Source organism: Giraffa tippelskirchi, chromosome 8 (genome assembly GCF_054371585.1).
Source record: "Giraffa tippelskirchi isolate mGirTip1 chromosome 8, T2T-mGirTip1v1.2.pri, whole genome shotgun sequence".
NCBI lineage: Eukaryota > Metazoa > Chordata > Mammalia > Artiodactyla > Giraffidae > Giraffa > Giraffa tippelskirchi.
This window is the reverse complement of record NC_137282.1, coordinates 121,461,219-121,480,782: the sequence shown is the minus strand read 5'-3', so window position 1 is coordinate 121,480,782 and position 19,564 is coordinate 121,461,219. Positions and strand designations below refer to the sequence as shown.

Here is a 19,564-nt window from a genome sequence, read left to right as displayed (position 1 = left end):
CAAAGGTCCATCTTGTCAAGGCTATGGTTTTTTCAGTGGTCATGTATGGATGTGAGAGTTGAACGGAGGAGAAAGCTGAGCGCCGCAGAATTGATGCTTTTGAACTGTGGTGTTTGAGAGGACTCTTGCGAGTCCCTTGGACTGCAAGGAGATCCAACCAGTCCATCTTAAAGGAAATCAGTCCTGGGTGTTCATTGGAAGGACTGATGTTGAAGCTGAAACTCCAATACTTTGGCCACCTCATGCAAAGAGTCAACTCATTGGAAAAGACCCTAATGCTGGGAAGGATTGGGGGCAGGAGGAGAAGGGAATGACAGAGGATGAGATGGTTGGATGGCATCACCGACTCGATGGACATGGGTTTGGTTAAACTCCGGGAGTTGGTGATGGACAGGGAGGCCTGGCGTGCTGAGATTCATGGGTCGCAAAGAGTGAGACACGACTGAGCAACTGAACTGAACTGAACTGAACTAAATGACTGATGATGATGAACATGGTTTGTGGCTATCATCTACCAATAAGTATTGTAATATTTTGAATGTATGTGCTATCCAATTAGTGATTTATGTACACAGTCCACTAAATTTTAGAAAAAGTATATACACAACTCAATACAACTAAATATATTTCCAAGTACAATCCTTGAGAAAAGTCAATTAATTTAACTTTATTGACTGTGTTATTCAACTACATCATTGTTTTATATTTGTATATGTATATATTCTATTATGCAGTTTTAACTGCATGGTAAGTTTTTATACTATAACTTTGTTTCAATTTTTACTTACATGTCTAACAATTTCTATTCTATGTATTTTGATTTATTACTTCCCATACAAAGATTTGACAAACCTGGGTCTTTGTCAAGTTTTACACAGTCCGTGTTATACTGATTTGCTCTGTTTTATGTCATTCATTTTCCCTTTCATCTTAGACTTGCTAACATAAAATTATGACCTCTGATTTCTTCTGCTTGTATGTTTCTGATATACCTTATTTCTTGATTCAGAATTTACCTAACTATTTTATATTGTCACTTCAGCTGAGTTATTTTTGCAGTTAGGACACCATTGTACTAATACTTAGATTTCTAACTGTTGCATAAATGTCTTTTTTAAAAACTACACTATGATACAGCATTGAACTTTTCAGGGCTAAGAGATGTTGATAAGATGATGAACATGTGTAAGGAAAAATCATGATTTAGAGACCAGATTTAGCCAAAAGAAAAGTGTAGGCATATCCTACACTTCCTTAACCTCAGATCAGCCTAGAAGATGTTAAAGAGGCCAAGTTGATGAAAGTGGGTCATGAATGTTCCACATCAGTATGATCATTTAAACAACAGCTGATGGCAAGAAGGGGTTCCAAAAAATGTTGGGATTCTTTGAAAAAGATTTAGACCAACAATCAAACTTGATACTAAACTAGAAGGTATGTAATCTGTGGGTAAATGCAGGCAATGGGTAATCAATTAAAAATAATTTGTGTAGAGACCACCTTGGTGGTCCAGTGGTTAAGAATCTGCTTGGCAAGGCAAGACACACAAGTTTGATACCTGGTCCGGGTAGATACCACATGTCATGGGGCAATTAAGCCTGTGTGCCCCAGCCAGAGAAACCACCGCACTGAGAAGCCTGTGCCCCTCGAGAAAGAGTAGGCCCTGCTCTTCGCCACTAGAAAAAGCCCGCGTGCAGCAATGAAGACCCAGTGCAGCCAAAAATAAAACAATATTTTTTCTTCATTTGTGTGTTTACTTAGTGCTCTTCCCTCCAATCCCCAAATGCCATCTTTAAATAGTATAATCAATGAGATACTTACACCGCTCTGCCATCCCTGTTCTTAGGGTATCTATAAATGCATATTTTATAATTAAATTACAGGAGATTCTTTGGGTATAAGTTTATTTAGATCAAAATTTATTTCTTCTGCTGAATTTTATTCTCAAATATGGTTCCTTGAAGACTATGTACTCTCCATTCTTAGTGATTTCTATTCCAGGAATCAGCTACATGGCACCTTCAAACAGTTATTTTTGGAGAGGGATGTGGATGAAATATTTTCCAAACTGTTAAATAATAGAAGTGTTTTTCAGTTTTTCTGAATTTTTTGAATTCAGAAGAAATACAAATCTTTAAAAAAGGTTTAAGATAGTTAAGAATGTAAATATATTAGATTTAATTTAGATTTCAGTATGATAAAATAGTCTATAGAGGGCATAGCAACCCACTCCAGTATTCTTGCCCGGAGAATCCCATGGAGAGAGAAGCCTGGCAGGCTACAGTCCATGAGGTTGCAAAAGAGGTGGATACAACTTAGCTACTAAACAGCAACAACAAACAACAACAACAACAAAAAAGGAAAAATTACATGCCCAACTATAATTATTCAGCTGAAATATTATTGTCATTAAAAATATGTTCATAAACAGCACAGGAAGAAATGAGAATAGTCATATACTAAAAAAAAGCAAGAATAAGGGCACAGCATTGCATAAACATTGCTTAATTCTAAAAAAGGTATGCTTGAAAAGTATGGAAAGAAATATCAAAATATCAACAATAGTGGTTCTAGATAATGTATTTAAACTTTTTTCTTGCTTCTTTTTAATTTTGGAAATAAAGTGGTCATGGTGTCAGCAAATTAGCTTATCACAATACTTTGCTTGCCATTGTTTCCAAAAATGATTTTATATAATAGAATTTCCTCATGGAGGAGTATTTCTCAGAGTGAGTTCCCTGTAACACTGGGTACCCATGGCTCTGTCAGGAGATCTCCAGAGTTCACGTGCCTGGGAAACCTCATAACGCATATCCTCCTGTGGAGATGCACAATGCTCATTAACATAATAAAGATACTGAGAAGTCTTCTCTTGGAAATATCAAACTTTATTTAATGACTGTGTCTCAGCACAGTTCAAATTTATTTGACTGTAAAATTTCAGATCCACCCCTTATAGAAGGACTTAAAACACTTTCAAGGAAATCCCCTTACAAGTGTGAAGAATTCTGATTTAAAAGAGTCAGTGACTGAAGGTATCCACCAGATTTAAACAATCATGTTTTAGAGGGGCTTGAGTAACTATATATCAATGAAGTTAGTGGAATTAAAATTAAATATGATTTCTGACCCAGTCATAAACAATTATTTTATCTTCTGACTTTCTAAGTATATCTCAGTCTAAATAATTAGAAATCAGATACTGAGACTGTTCATATTTCCCCTTAGGTTTACAGCCAGGCTGTGGGTTGGTTGGGTGGGAGTGGTCAGGTAAAGTGAGGAAGAGAGAGAAAAAGAAAATAGAATTTTTAAAAGCAAGCAGGTACCCTCCTAAATGTTCATCTGTATGCTGCAGCTATCTCTTGACTTGCCTTTCAAAGCAGAGATTAGTCCTAAGGCTTTTTGCTGAAATTTGATACATGAATAAACATCCTTGCTTTTTACAAGCCCCTTTTTGATTTCTAGGCTTGGTATTAAGACCCAGGGATCGAACCCAGGACTCCTGCATTTCAAGCAGATTCTTTTCCATCTGAGTCACCAGGGAAGCCCACTGCAAGCTGAGGGCAGCTGAGAGTCCCCAAGCACCTTGTCCCAAAAATATTTTCTCTTGGAAATCAAATTAAATATCCCATTGTGACCCCTTGGACTGTAGCCTACCAGGCTTCTCTGTCTGTGGAATCCTCCAGGCAAGAATACTGGAGTGGGTAGCCATTCCTTTTTCCTGGCGATCTTCCCGACCCAGGGATCTAACCCAGGTCTCCCATACTGTAGGCAGATTCTTTACCATCTGAGCCACCAGATGGGAGCCCTAAATATACCAGGGCCTTAGCTTTAAATTCATAAGATACGTGAAAAGCAGAAACAATAGATTTAGCTTTGGTGTGATGTAGGGGCCATGAATGAGCTGTGTGAAAGGCACTCACTTTACACATGCAAGAGATTAGGGCTGTAGCTGCTACAAACCAGGAGACGTGCATTCTATGCAGAGTGTTCAGTGTTATATAGAACACAGAGGAGACCTCAGCCATAACCAGCAGCATGGAGCAGGGGCTAGCTGCCAGGGCTCCCATCTGCAATAGCAGGGATTTCCTAACTTGTAGGTTCACATGGTCCTGCAGCCCAAACTTCCAGTTTAATAGGTTTTTCATGACATTTGCTGGCCAGTCCGGGATTGGGTCACAAAAGCTGTGACAAGGCCTTCATCCGAGCTGCAGGGCAGACCTGTTATGTGCCCTTCTACACTGGCCAGCACTCTGGTAGTTTTCCAGCATCCAAATGAACTCACTATTATTTATTCCAACCTACAACCACTGCTTTTGAGGCCTATTCGCGTTTACAGCTTTGAGATTCTACCTCTTTTCTCTCTAGCCAAACATTACTCCTGTTTCCCTCAAGTCTGTCTTTTGAAGGTAGGACTCAACACAGATCCCCTTTCCCTCGTTCATTCCTGGCCAACTGGTCAAATGTCACAAAGGTCAGCATCCCTAGGGTCTGCAGAGCGCTTGCTTCCCTCTGCCTTGGGAGTGTCATGAGGATTTGCCTTCTTCAAAAGGCCATGCATCCTCATTCAGAAGAAGGCTTAGAGGAGCCCAGCTCCAGGGAGAAGAGTTTTGGTAAGCTCATTCCTAGGGATTTTTTCCCCTCTAAAATCTAAAGCATCACTAATGAAGTGAAACTATCCCAAGTCCAATATGGGAAACATTGGAAAAATATATAGAAGTTGATAGAGTTCAAACCATGTCCCAAACCAACAGCCTTCCTGACAGCATTTACAAAGGTGACACAGCAGAGCAGGGGGCAGCTTGCACTCTGAATCCACTTCCTCCTCTTACAGGATGTAGGACTTTGGACCAGTGACAACATCTTGGTCACATCTGTAAAATAAGGTCATTTTGTGCGAATTAAGTGTTAGCCCTTGAAGTACTATTAGCACACTGGCCGGCACCGTAGAGGCACCAAGTAAGTGTTAGCTGAGGAAGACAGTGCCTTCCACTAGAGCAGAAATCAGGACAAGTCTTAAGTCCTTCCTCTATGATTTCATTTTGATGATCTGGTGTTTTGTTGATATGAATTCTTGGGTGAGCACCAATCACAGGGATGGCGTCCCAGGAGACTTAGATCCCCTTTTTGCTGTGTATGTTCATTTCATGATCACATAAGATTGCTGGTAAAGAGTCAAGCAGTGGTAAAATATTGGGCAATGCTTCTCAATAATCAAGCTGAAATAATAATGGTCTAATGCCCAGGATCCTGAGAAGACTCAAAGCTGCATATCCAAGAGTTCTGTATACCTGTTTGTGGAATTTTCTGTTATTCTGCACATGACAAATTGTGTCTTCAGTGACTGATTATATCTTGAATCCATACTGTGCGCATATGTACAGTAACAGAGGAGACAGCAAACACAAGCTTGTTAGCACACGTGTGAAGAAGTGACCTAGGGTCTGGGGTGAAAATACAGACAGATCCAATAGCCTAATGTTGAAAAACTGTGTGATCTTTACCCCTGTTTTCTAAACACAGCACAGTAAATAATAAATGTTTAAGCCACACTTATACTCTGGAACATACAATAAGCATGTGGTACAAAATATGCATCTTCTTTTGAAATATCGCCCCTAAAATCACTGGACTTCCCTCTTAGTCCTATGTGCTACAAAGCAGGTTTCAGAAAGAGCCTCTAAGCTGTGCTGAAGCCTCAGCCTACCTCTGCCTTATGTTTTTTAGGACTAACGGGCTTCTTTAGGTGCTGTTTGCTGGTAAGAAGCTCTTTTTCTTTCCTTTTTAAAATGTTTCTTTAAAGGGATGGGGGTTTGAAAACTTTTTTCTGTATACAAGAGGTTAATTCTACCTGGTTAGTTCAATAACAAAGGAATACATTGTTTGAGAGAATGTTTGTGAATGCTTTTCTTTTAAGTTGGTGCTGGAATTTCTGTGATTTTTTGAAAGTAGGTGACATTAGGCAAAAAAGAAAAAATATTCCTAAAAAAAAAAAAAAAAGAAAGAAAGTAGGTGACATTAAGCAAAAAAGAAAAAAAAAAAAAATCCTGACATAAGAATCAAGGGCCTGGACTTAGATTCTCTTGCCCTGTGATCTTGGCAGTGGGACAGGCAGAGTCTCCCCACAGTGCCTGAACTGATAGTAGATAGTCAGTGCACTGGCCCAATTCACTGAATGAGTAACGAAGGTCTCAGCTCTCCAGTGCCCATAGATGGGTATTGTGGTCCTATCTGCTTCCCTGAGTGCTGGATGCAAGGATGATGTACAAAAGTGTAAACCATGATTATTGTTGTTAGAAGTTGCACTGCTGTCTATATATTTCAAAAGTAGTTTACCTACCTAAAGAGTAGTGGCAAAGAGCAAAAAAATGTATAGCCAGACAGATTGTGGTCCCAGAACTGATTCTGCCTTTACCAGTTGAGTGAACTTTGTAAGTTACTTAACTTCTAATGAGTCTCAATTTTCACATCAAAAGAAAAAAGGAACAGAAAGATATTTACCCATAACAGTGAGACACAAATTAACTGAAAAATGCATGTGAATCACTTAGTCTAGTCCAGGCACAGAAATTATATTTAATTGCTGTCATTGTTGATTTAATAACTACTGCTACAACTATCGGAGAAGGCAATGGCACCCCACTCCAGTACTCTTGCCTGGAAAATCCCATGGATGGAGGAGCCTGGTAGGCTGCAGTCCAGGGGGGTCGCTAAGAGTCGGACACGACTGAGCGACTTCCCTTTCACTTTTCTCTTTCATGCATTGGAGAAGGAAATGGCACCCCACTCCAGTGTTCTTGCCTGGAGAATCCCAGGGACGGGGGAGCCTGGAGGGCTGTCATCTATGGGATCGCACAGAGTTGGGCATGACTGAAATGTCTTAGCAGCAGCAGCAGCAGCTACAACCATATTATCATTTAAAATTATGTGACAGGGACTTCCCTGTTGGTCCAGTGGCTAAGACTCCATGCTCCCAATGCCGGGGGCCCAGATTCCATCTCTGGTTGCGGAAGCAGATCCCAAGTGCTGCAACAGCTAAGAGTTTACATGCTACTTTAACTGAAGATCCTACATGCCGCAACTAAGACCTGGTATAGCAAAATACATAAATGATTTTTTTTTAAGTAAAATAAAATTATGTGAAAATGTATACTTTAGATATATCACGTACACACACACACACACAAAAAACAATGATAACCAGCTTGCTTAATTCTGATAAATTCTTCCTCCAAGTAAACAACTGTAAAATGCTGACCATTTTTGATATGGCAGTAAAGAAGAAAAAAATCGTAATTGTTGATTTGAACATGTCAGAACATGTCGGAATCCATATTATAAGAACTTAACTCATCACAGTGAAAACTTTAGCAAAGAGCATCATGATGATTGATCTTTCAGCATGTTATCAAATAATGAAAAAACAAGAAATCCATATTTTTCCACTCAACCTATCAGGAAATATCAAAAATCCATGTGATGACTTTACAATATGGATAGTGTAAACAGAAGAGGTCCACATTTCATGCAAGGCCTTTTGTGTGACTCTTTGGATAAAATCCATGCATTCCCATCTTGCTTTAAAATATTAAAACAAGAAACAATTCAAGAAAAATTAATAAAAAGATCCAACTGCCATCTGGAAAAAAAACAAAACAAAACAAAATTCAAACACATAGTCTAGAACAGTCAAAATGCTTCAGCCTGGATTGTGTGAAATAGAAACAAAATTTCAACAATGATACAAACAGTAATGAGAACAGCTAGAAATTAGAAAATCATAAATTCAAACATGATCTGAGAAACAGATAATACTCAAAACACCAGGATTGCATGATTATTTGAACAGAGTGTTTTTCCTTTTTAGAGTTCAGAAGTTTATTCACTGAGATTTTCATCATGAGTCAACCTTTTTCAAAATTAAAACAACAAAAAAAATTAGCTTCTGAAAACAAACTTTCAAACTCAAGATTTTTTTCCATTCTTTCAAAAGGGTCTTTTAGAGAGTGGCCACGTCTTCACCATTAAGTTTTCTAATTCTGTATTATAACACTGACCTACCAGCAATTTCCCTTCTCCATAACAAGCAAGGAAATGGAACAGGTAATATCTGGAATGAAAGTAAAATGTTGGGTTCCTTCTAGGAATGGGTCCAAAAGTAATTAAAAAGCACCTTTCAGTAGCCGCTCCCAGAAAGCATTGCCTTCAGATGATCACAGGGAGATTTCCCAGTTACCCAAAAGTTCAGTTGTGGATTGACATTTCCCTGGACACCCCAAGGACCGAGCAGAGTCCATCAATTGTCCAATTTGAAGATAGAGTTCCTGAAAATTCAAGTTCATTTTATTTTGGCTAGAGCAAAATTCATGTGCATAACATCCCACAGTTTCAGCTAGAAAATGATCTGACGATATCTGGTGGACTGGGCTTAAAACACCAACTCCAGCATTAAAACCCCGTGGACCTTACTCGAGTAGAAGTTGTTACAGTAGCTGTTAACTTCATCCTTAGCTCATGTTGGCTCAAAGAGTTATAACCCCACCTTGTTAAGTCCTAACTATTAATACAATTCTGTATTATGATCTCCACTTTACAGACAAGGCAACAGTCCCAACGACGTGAAATAATTTGTTCAAAGACGTGTGTGCGTTAGCGCTCAGTCATATCCGACTCTTTGCGACCCCATGGACTGTAGCCGACCAGGCTCCTCTGTCTGGGGGATTTTCCAGGAAAGAATACTGGAGTGGGTTGCCAATCCCTTCTCCAGGGGATCTTCCTGACCAGGAATCAAGCCCAGGTCTCCTGCATTGCAGATTCTTTAGCATCTGAGCCACTAGGGAAGCAAGATACGCAGGTATTAATGCAAAGTTGGTATTCAAACCATTCCGACTCCAAAACCTTTTACGAGATGGTTAGGGGACCAAGTAACCTCTCCTCACTCTAAGCAAAGAAAACATCTGCAAAATATTAACCACAAGGCCCATATAAATGATGACTTGCATTTCTTCCCCATGAAATTAGTCATCAATGTCTAAATCAAGATTATCTGCTGAGAAGCCTACAACATTTCCAAGTGGAACTCTCTCTTCCTCTGCTTTTGATAACTATTGAAGTAAACTCAGGTTAAAATCACCATCCTTCGGGGATTTACAGGGGAGCAGGGTCTATACTGGGAAGAAGCTCTTCTACTTGATCCTCATCTGGGATTAAACGATAGGGGATGCCCTGGCCTCCAGGCTTAGAGGTTGGTTATGTATGTGAACTAAATAGCAGACACACCTGCGCCCCCATGAAATTACACATCTGGGATTCACAGGAACTCTGCCAGGGGAGAAGAGAGGTAGCAAAGAGAAAGACAATTATTCCAATTTACCTCCCCCTGAAATGATTTCTGCCTGCAACAGGAGCCGCAGATGGCATCAGGTGATTCCACTCAGAATTCAAAAACCCGTCACACACTCATGGGCCATGTGAGGAAGAATGACATAAGATTGAGAATCAACAGACCTGAGATTGCAAACATATACTGCTCTTTATATTCTCCCTGCATTTATGGTAGTATTTTCTATACTGAGTTTTGTGATTGGCAATGGTAGTCTACTGTTTGTATTGTAGGTTTGTTTTCTGTTTTTTTTTTACTAGCATTTCTTTTTAATTAAAAAAGAAAATTTGACCATGTCACCTGTCATGTGGGATCTTAGTTCCCCAGCCAGGAACAGGGCCTACACCCCCAGGGTTGGAAACTTGGGGTCTTAACCACTGAACTACCAGGGAAGTTCTTGTGAGCCTTTGGTTTTAATTTTAGTTTGCTCTACAATACTTTTAATGTATAACATAAAATTAGAGATCCAGATACAATTTAAGAACTTTTTTCAGCATCCCATGCCTGTTTTGGCCACTCAACCAACTTGTGATGTAATCAGCTCTCACAGTAAATCATTATCTCTTAAATTTTGCCATCAATTAACCTGGACAAGGATTAACGTACATATCAGTAAGTTGCACTGAAATTGAAGTGATTCTAGAACTCTTGTTGACTAAACACTCAATATGCATTTATCCATTTGTCCCAGATATCTTCAGTTTATGCCTCAAGATCCACTCTCCACATTTCTCTGCTCAGCTGTCCGTACCAAGAGGCTGATTTTTCGAGAGCTGATCCAATGGGCCCCATGGCCCTCAGCTTTCAGTGACGATCAGCCAACAGTAAAGAGAGCAGAGAAGTGAAGTCTGCTGTTTACTCCCAGGCCTCGCTCCCTGCTGAGCACCCGGAGTTGGCTGCCTGGCATCCCTCTCACAAAGACCACCGGTCCCATAGGGGGTCTTCCCCTACAGCTCTTCTGCTGGTAACTGTTTCTGCTCCCATCCCATCCCAGCAGTCGAGAAGGAAGGCTCCCCTGCAAGTCCAGGTGCTGCATTATCTCCACTTTTTCCAGAAAGCCCCACTCACGACATTAGAAATATAACCTTAATTAAATTCCCCACAAATGCCTCAGTTTGTGCAACTTGTCTCTTTCCACTGGGGATAAAAATGGATGAATAGGGCTTGATTCCTGCTAGTGTTACATGTCATCAAATATGCACTTAGGAGGACCCTGTGCTGGGTCTAATACCCTGCAGCCACCATCTTGGAATTCTTGATAACTTTTAAACAAGTGGCCCCACATTTTCATTTCACATTGGGCTCCACAAATTACTTAGCCGCCCCTGCAAATGCAATACAGATGTTGGCTACAAATGCAATTCCAATAACAATCACTGCCATTTCAAGAGGTCTATGCTCCAAATACGCTTCTTAAAATTGTATGTAATTAACTCATTTAATTCTCTCAACACTCAAGGAGGAAGGTGTTCTTATTATCTTCAGAACTTCTTAGTCAGAGAATCAGAGGCAGCTCGAGAATCTAAGTATTGATAACTTGCCTGAGGTGACCCTGAAAGAAAGTGTAGCCTATGGAATTCTAATATAGGCATTTTGGCTTCTTCCGTGCTACTCTGCAATTAGATTTCATTTATAATTAAACCTAAGAGCTGTTTGAGCAGGAATATATCATGGACTTTAGGATTCTGCAAGTAGACTCCATCTCCCTGCATAGGAAGGCTAACTGCAAAGTTACACTGAGGACAGGAAATCTGTGCACAACAAATAATATTGAATTTCTCATATCAAGACAGCATAGCTGAAGGGGTCTGTAAATGTTAATAAATCTTTTAATGTTGACATGTCTCCTAGGCCCGCATAAAATCTAAATGAGATTTGCATCTGACCTCTTTAAACTATTTTCTTTGTTGCAAACAACTTCAAGAAAGCTATTAAACCACAAGCACAATAAAAGTTGTTCTTTACTTCCAGAAAGAAGTTAAATAAACACAATATGTAAGAGATAATGTAATTAGATGGATTTATTTCTAAAACGCAGCATTCTTTTTGTAATGTAATTCCCAAGATTGCATGGTTCAGGGAAAATAGAGAGAAAGGACACATCATTGTGAAGCCGAGGATCTTCACCATCTTAGAAATTATGATATCATTAAACCTTGGTTTAATTTCTATACCAACCAAACAATTCAACATTATACAAGGTCTGGGTTTTTCCGTTTTCTACAAGATGTGGGTAGTTCACGGCCTTCCAAGCGTAGTATATGTGCCCTCTTTGGTTATGAAGGTTTGTTATTTCCTTTTCTCCTCAAACCACTACGCAGACTTTTTACTAACTTACAAATGATATTTTTTTTCATTTTGAACACTGTACTTTTTAACAGATTTTGTTTCTATAATACCTTATTATATTATCAATTTAATCACAGCCATTAAAAGAAGACTCTCACAAACCTGGGTTACTATTTGGTTCCATAGATTCCTGTAAACATCTCCGAAAATGGCAGGTGAATACTCCCACTACGATTTTTATCTGAGTCATAATTTTAAGACCCACGACTGGATCTTAAACATCCCCATCAGACATGGACATCTCAGCAGCTCCCTTTCCCTCTCCCCAAATAAATGAGCCAGTTGTCAGGGCTAACTGGTGTATTTTAAAGGCTATCTTAGCCAAGGGTATTATTTTAAGGGATGAGCAAATGGGGAAACCCCACAGCCCAGCCAATAAAATATGAACTGAAGGTGCAAAGAAGCCCTCATAAATATTCCCTAGAACAAGGGACACATTGTTTCCCTCCCACCCTTTCAGTGGCTCTTCTGATCTCAGCCCCTCTCTGCGTCAGGGAAGCCTCTTCCTTGAACCTGTGGTTTTTTCAAGCTGAGTTACTACATTATTTATGACTGCAAATGTGAGTGGCCCGTCTGTGAGCTCCTTGTACACACACATGGAGCGCCCCCTCCCTCCGCCCCGCTTCGGTATTTCAGTCTGCAAGGATGAAAGGGCTTCCCCCGGAGCTGATGCGGTTGGGGAGGTTGGGGATGTGGCGTGAGCTGCCATCAGCAGGATGCGGCCTGAGGGTTTCCCCACAGCCTCCACCTGCGAGGCCCAGAGGCGGCCCCTCACACTCATTCCATTCATTCTCCTCCTTTCCAGGGCTTTAGAAAAACACTTTTTCTGTCCCCGTCTCATCCTCCCTGTTCCCTGCCTCCAGCAGTTTACTCTTGATCTCTTTATATTTTCTCAACATCTCTCCTCAACTTAAACAAGGAAATCATCACTCTTCACAGACACGCGACGAGTATTACATAAAAATTCTATCAGCCGAAGGGTTTTCTAACTCAAAAACGAGTTGCGATTTTGATGAGCGTGATTTTTGTTCACTGATGCGTTTTTCCCTTTTGCAACACTTGGCCTTGAATTTCCCCCTTTTAAATTTTAATAGTGTTATAAATTAGGAGAGGCACAAACAATTAAATTTAGTCCAGGAGATCTTCAGGGAGAGGTGAGGAGGCAGGGAAGAATGGGGATGGGAGAGAAGCAATTAAAGCGGACTCAACCGCCTGCTGGTGAGGCTCCGACGCTCTGGGGAGCTTTGCTCCTGATGCATGGAGGCTGCATGGAGGCTTCATATCCTTTTCCTTCTCGAGGAGAGAGAAAACAGGAGACTGTACCTCAATTATGGAGCTGTGACAAATTGATTTTCAGCTCCTCTAAGCCTCCAGCCATGAAGAAACAAGGACCAAAGGCAGACCCCAGGAGAGGTGGGGCAGTCAGCAGAGGGGTGCCAAGAGAGCCTGGAGCTGGAGAGGCCCTAGAACTCCAGGGGGAAGGCAGAAAGACGAGTGGGGGGGGGGGAGGCAAACAGGAGAGGGAGGTGGTACTGCACAAATGGAGAGACGCAAGTGAAGGAGCTGGAGGTGCTGGGTGAGCGACCCCGAGCCCTTCCAGAGCGTGTCGTCACGTCAATACCTTCTCTCCAGCCCTGACTCCTGATCAAACTTCTAAAACTAGCAATTTGTGAGTGACCAGTCAAACCTGCAAAACACTTCTAATTAAACTGTGGTTATAATTATCTCTGCAGCCATGCCGTCCATCAGCAAGGACATAGCATTAGAGAAGAACAAGGTCCCCCCGGGGGGCATGGTCAAGAATGCCAAGAGTTCATGGAGAAGAAAGATAAAGGTCTCCACCCTCAGCAACTTCTTTTCAAAAGTGAAAAGTGAAAGAAAAAAATGACTATTTCACCCAATATTACCATTTGTTATTCCAGGCATAATCCAGGAATATGTACTATAATGGTTCTAGATATTTTTTTCCTCTCATACCCCCTTCCTCAAAAAAAAAAAAACAAAAAAAAAACAAACCTTGCGTGTGTTTATAGGTGTGTTTATGTTATACAAGTGTTAATAACCCTGTTGGAGGGACTACATAGATAGGCTTCTTTAGGTAGATCTGTGTATAAATTCCTCTCCACTGGGCACTTGAGTCAGCCAAAACCAACAATAAATATCAATGATGTCTTTCAAATCTGTCAACTGAGAGTATATGCACATTTTTTTCTTCCAGTACCAAGAGAGTTTCATGATTGGGGAAAGTGAGGGAGAAGGCTTTCATTTAAAATCGTGAAACTGTTTTTCTATTTCATACCTTAACATGCTAAATATGTTGTTATAAAATAAAAAAATGTAAACACCACATTTGCATACTTTTATGCATGAGAATGAGTTTACATTCTTGAATTGTACCTAAGCATTTGACTCCAAGCCAACTGATCAAAGCCCATTAATAAACCTAAAGTTCTTTATCAGGGAACTACATGTAGAAAAACAGTAATATAAAAGGGAATTTCCTGTGTTTGCTGTTTTCTGTACTTTCCTCTGAAACATGTACAAATGTTACAACATTTTAATTATACAAGTAATCAAGTAAAATTAGTTTCTACCTAAAAGGTCTTAGAAATATACTACTTGTTTATCTTTATGTAAACTAAAGATATACTTAAATATTGCGAACAAGCTACCTAATTATTCTTTTCATTTGCAAATGTATTTGATATATAAACTAACCCTTAACATTTTAGAAAGAGTGATAGTTAAAAAAAAAATTACCAGAATGATGTTTTTGTTACTAACAAAATAATGTGGAACTGAATAAGCAAAATTCTACTGATATTAAATAGTTTTAAGGACAAAACAGAGAAATCAATCTGTAAAAGCTGTTGACTAGGAGACTGACGAAATTTGGCCTAAGAATAATGAATAAAATTAGGTGGAAAGTGTCTCTTCACACAATTAATAATTAATATTTGTTTCTTCAAAGTGAACAAATCAGAAAAAAATAGTTTAAAGGTCAGAATAATGTGTTTAATTTTATATTTAGTGTTTACATTGGCTTTGAGGCAATTTATTCACATTTTATTTTTTCTTCTAGTAAATTCCAATCTGTTTTCTGCTTATGAACATAAAATTAATCACAGTTTGAATTAAATTTAATTGTTCTTGGGGAGCAAAACTTATGCTCGAAAAAAAACGTGTTTCTGAATGACAAGATAATTGTAGAAAATCCATTATGTAACTTGAAAATGACCCAGGCAGGCATGAATAGCAAGGATGCTACTGGATCCTTTTTATATAATTCAACTTATTATGGGAAATGTCAACAGATTCTTTTCACATATTTAAATATCAGGTGGCTTCCTCAATACAAATCCCTTGCCTCTTGCTAATTTGATCATTTGCCCTCAGTCTCCACTCTATACATATCTTTAAAGACACTAAAAAAATAAAATAAAATCCTCTTGAGTCTTTGTTAATTAATGTTACCATAAGAAACACTGAAATTCTTAGCGCAGTTAATAATGATATTACACTTTTACCTTTTGTAAGTATGCTTTGACCTATTTTAGTACATAAGGAATACAGGAGTCAAAGCTTTTTACTAAGTAGTGATTGACTGCAAGCTTTGGCTGTATTAGAAGGCATGGTCTAAATAGAATAAAATAAAATTGTGGTTTAATTTTCCTCAGAGACTCCTAGGAAAAACTCACTTAGTATCAAAATTAATTAGTCAATAATTGCATGTGAGACATTTAGTTTGGAATTTTTAAAGAAAAAGCAACACAGTTTATTGTTGAAGATAAATCACTACTCAGCAAGTTAAGCATGATATGAATAAATAAATAAATAAACATTTTCTGAAACTCACATCCAGTATTGTTTCTTTAGTGTAAAATTAATACTTATATTTCATAGTATAATTAATTTACTGCTCTGTGATTATAATCCAAGTAATGAAAATTTTATTGATCTAAAAACATAAATATGCTTTAATGATAAAAATGGTCTCAGAAGTCCCTGAATAAAACTGTTTATTATTATTGTTGGCTTTCTTATTCTATGTAAATGTATAAAAAGCAATGGAGCAAGGGTTCAAAAATAGTATTTCATTCCTTTCTGAAAAAACAAATACACTTCTCTTGTGAATGATCAAAGCATTCAATTGTCATATAATATATTACTAGGACAGATTCACGACTTAGCTATTGTTTTATAAATCAATAAAACAATCACTGCTTTTTCAGTGATTTATAAATATGTAAATCATGCTAGATTGTACTTTTTCTATAAAAATATTAAAAAGAAACTTAAGTTATTGAATAATCTTGAGAAATTGCTACAAAGTCAAATATACCATGAGTCATATTTGCATGTCACTCCTACCAGGAAAAAGCACTCAAACTAATTTAGGATTAAGACATATTTTGATGGCTTGAAAGTTCCAAACGGAACCTGTTAATTACATAGAGAAGAAAAGGCCCCCAGGATACTTGATTAAGGCAACCACCAATGACTTACTACAGCTTATAATGAGAGCTTTGTCTCTTATAACGTGAAACATATGATTTATCAGGCACCTTATCCTTCTTACTAGGACTGCTCAGAGCAAATGAACAGGGCATATTAAGCAACACATATTATAAAAGCTTCATGTGTCATTAAGATTTGTTGCTATCTGACTTTTCAAAGAATATTTTTTTGATATACGAGGAAGTTTTTAATTAAGGGTCTAATAGAACATGTCAATTTTAAGTCCAAGCAGATGGCACTTTTAAAACAAAGTCTTAAAAACTCTAACATTAAGAATTGATTACATTTGTTGATTCTGTTTAGTTTCTTTTTTTAGTGTCTAAAGATAGCAAACTTTTACCTTCAGTGGCTACCAAAAAATTTAAGGAAAATCACAGCCTTTGTAAAATCATTTTAAAGTGAAGACTCCTTAATAATATTGCAGGATGAAAACAAAGCATTAATTTATCATTTGATTTTGTCAAGATCAATTTTTTGTATTGTCAGTATCAGCACTCAGTAAAATATAATTTTAAAAATTATTCTCTAAGAATTCTGTTAATTACATAATTTTTGATTGAAATATTTTTATCTTAAATGACAAGGAAAATTTTATATAGGTAAAGACCATCATAACATGTTTTACATTTCTCTTGCCTCTGAAAAACATCAAGTAAGTATGATGTATTTTAGTCATTCTAGTAAAAAAATGTTAGATTGAAAATTCTTTTGAAAATATTTTTCACAGAATTTCAGAATCTGTCCTGAAAGTCTCTGATAGTAATCTTTTACAATATTATTTGATCTTAATTAGTTTCACATCAATACTTTCACAGTAGTTTCTGCCCTGAAGTGAGAGTTCTTAAGTGGCATTTAAGTTACACTTATATGCTTTTTAAATTACTAACCAAAAAAAAAGGTTCAGAATGTCGCTTTTACCCTTCCATCTGTAAATACCTGCATTATTATTATTATTTGGCCCATAGATTAGCTGTCCTCATAAATTATTTAGACAACTGCCTGTTTATTCATACATTTAAACAAAATTTAAATTTTAACAAGATGTGAAAAGATCCAAATCTACCCAAACCACATGTTTAATTTTAACTATTTATATTAAAATAATATTGTATATGTACATATAACTCTGTTGCCTAAAGGCAAAATCTTATATTACATCAACGAAAAAAGGGAAACAGAAGCTGGAGAGGGAGTTATAGAAAATGACTTTCCATAAACATGACCACCTACCAGGCAGCTACTTAGCCATTAGGAAAACTACCGCTTTGCAATAACATAGATTAACAAATAAATGAACAACGTACCTAAATTGACAAAGCTCATGACCATGTCAGCATCATTCAGAAAGTTGGCATCATGAAGGCTGGCTAGCGGAGGACTCTGGGTGGTCAGGGGGGACGCTCGAGACAACTGGATGCGGCGAGGGTACCCATTGGGAGAGGCTGGGGAGCCCTTCCTGGCTCCCCAGGAGTCTGCTGCCAGGGGTGCCCTCACGGAGTACTCCAGCTCCTCGGGGTTCTCCTCACTGGCCATGGCGTTGTACAGGTCCAGCATAAAGAGAGGTGCAGAGGAAGCTTGTTTTCCAGGTGAAAATGGTCTGGGTCTGTGAGGCAAACCCAAGATAGAGAGAATTTCCCTCTGTATTTCCCGTCTTTCGTGGTTCCGTAGTCTTCTATAAATAAAACTGGAGTGAACATGATTGTCTCCCAAACTTCCTTTCGCAGAACCCACTAGAACCCAGCAGCTCCAGAGGAAACCCACAATACCCCTAAGTAAAAATACAGTCAGATGCATTTTTGTCCAAAAGCAAAAGTTGATATTTTTAGTCCTTCTTGTCCTCTTACCAGAAGAAAAAAAAAAAAAATTCTAAGTCCTTAGGAGGTATATTTTCCCAGTAGCTGAAAAACAAATTTACCTATTCTTCATTTCTGAAGTGACAGTGACATTTCTGAACACACATCCTCACTGATTTTCCTGCTCTATTTTCAGTATTTTGAAATATGTCAAGAGTAGTTATTTCTAAGAAAGCTGAAACTCGAATTTCCAATTATCCACAGTTGTTAAGAGCTTTTGCTGCATGGATGGAGCAGAAGGCGGCTAATATTATTTGATCAGATGACCTATGCATTCCTATATCAATATATGATAATCAGGCCTTTGGTATTGGAATGAACGAAAGTTGATCTTCTAATAAATTGTAGTTCCCACAGTGATCTTCACTTGCTCTTGAGTTCTTCTCAACCCTTGAGCTCTTTCCAAAATAAATCCTGATTTCTGAATCACAGATCTATGCTGATCTGCACCTTGGTGTTGGAATATATATTTGTCCGGCAGCTTGGTGATAACTTTAACATCTTTTGTGTCGTCTTAGTGTAAAACAAGACTCAAGGTTGTACTATTCAAGTCAATGTGTTTTCCTGAATTTACTTGCAAACCTTCCTGTAAGTCCCTTCACTCTCTTTCTCCTTCTTACTGTTAATTCCACCTCCAGCAGACACAAATATACCAGCCCTCTTCAAGGGAGATCTAAAGAGTAATGTAAGCACAACCCTGCTGGGAAAGAAGAGGCTTCTCATTGTAATTTGAAACTGGTAAAGCAAAAAGAACTTAACCCCTTTGCTACCAGAAAGGCCTCCATTTTCACAATTTCATAGACACGCATCTCACACAGAACAGGGATGCAGGGAGCATGTAAGTTCTAGTGGGGGAAAGCCAGTTTTCAAGCAGCAGACTGAAAATTTGGTCACTAATTTTATAGAGGGCCCTTTCAGATCTTTTTTTTTTAATAGTACACATTTAGTACATTTCTATATTAAGTCTCAGGTTGTGGCTGAATTAACACGAGGTATCTCTAGCCTATATTTGAGGTTGTTTCTAGTTTTTACAAGTTGTTAAAGTTTACTTCTTACAAAAGAAAAGGAAGTTTCATAAATGAAGGTTAATTTGTTGTTGGTTAATGACAGCCAGATTTTTTCAGAATAAAATACAGTAGAGAATTCATCATCAGTAAATATATTCTACTTCCCAAAGCCGTAGTTATAATAATTCAATAATGGTGATGAGAGAGCCCAGCTTTAGTGATCTTTGAATATCAAGATTTTAAGCAGCAAAGTATATTCACACTTCTCTAGTTAATGCAGTGCATTTGAAATACAAATAGCCTAAGATATGGTGTCATGCTTCTTAACTTTCAAGTCATTTCAGTTGAAATATAAGCAGATTTACAAATTAGATATTTCCCATATGTTGTACTCAGTATTTTGATTTGCCTTAACCCATGCAAATAAACAGAAGTCAAATATTCTTTCTGACTGC

At 38.1% G+C, this 19,564-nt stretch overlaps 1 protein-coding gene across 2 annotated transcripts in view; it reads right to left on the bottom strand.

Annotated features, from left to right (window-relative positions):
* The window catches only part of BMP5 (bone morphogenetic protein 5), a 135,301-nt gene extending 116,514 nt beyond the window's left edge, over window positions 1-18,787 (bottom strand). For both annotated transcript variants that reach the window (XM_081519075.1, XM_081519076.1), the window contains exon 1: window positions 17,554-18,787. In XM_081519075.1, coding sequence (XP_081375201.1) covers window positions 17,554-18,043 — 490 coding nt within the window. In that variant the 5' untranslated portion in view covers window positions 18,044-18,787. The remainder of the gene's footprint in view (window positions 1-17,553) is intronic.
* Window positions 18,788-19,564: the final 777 nt, after the last annotated feature.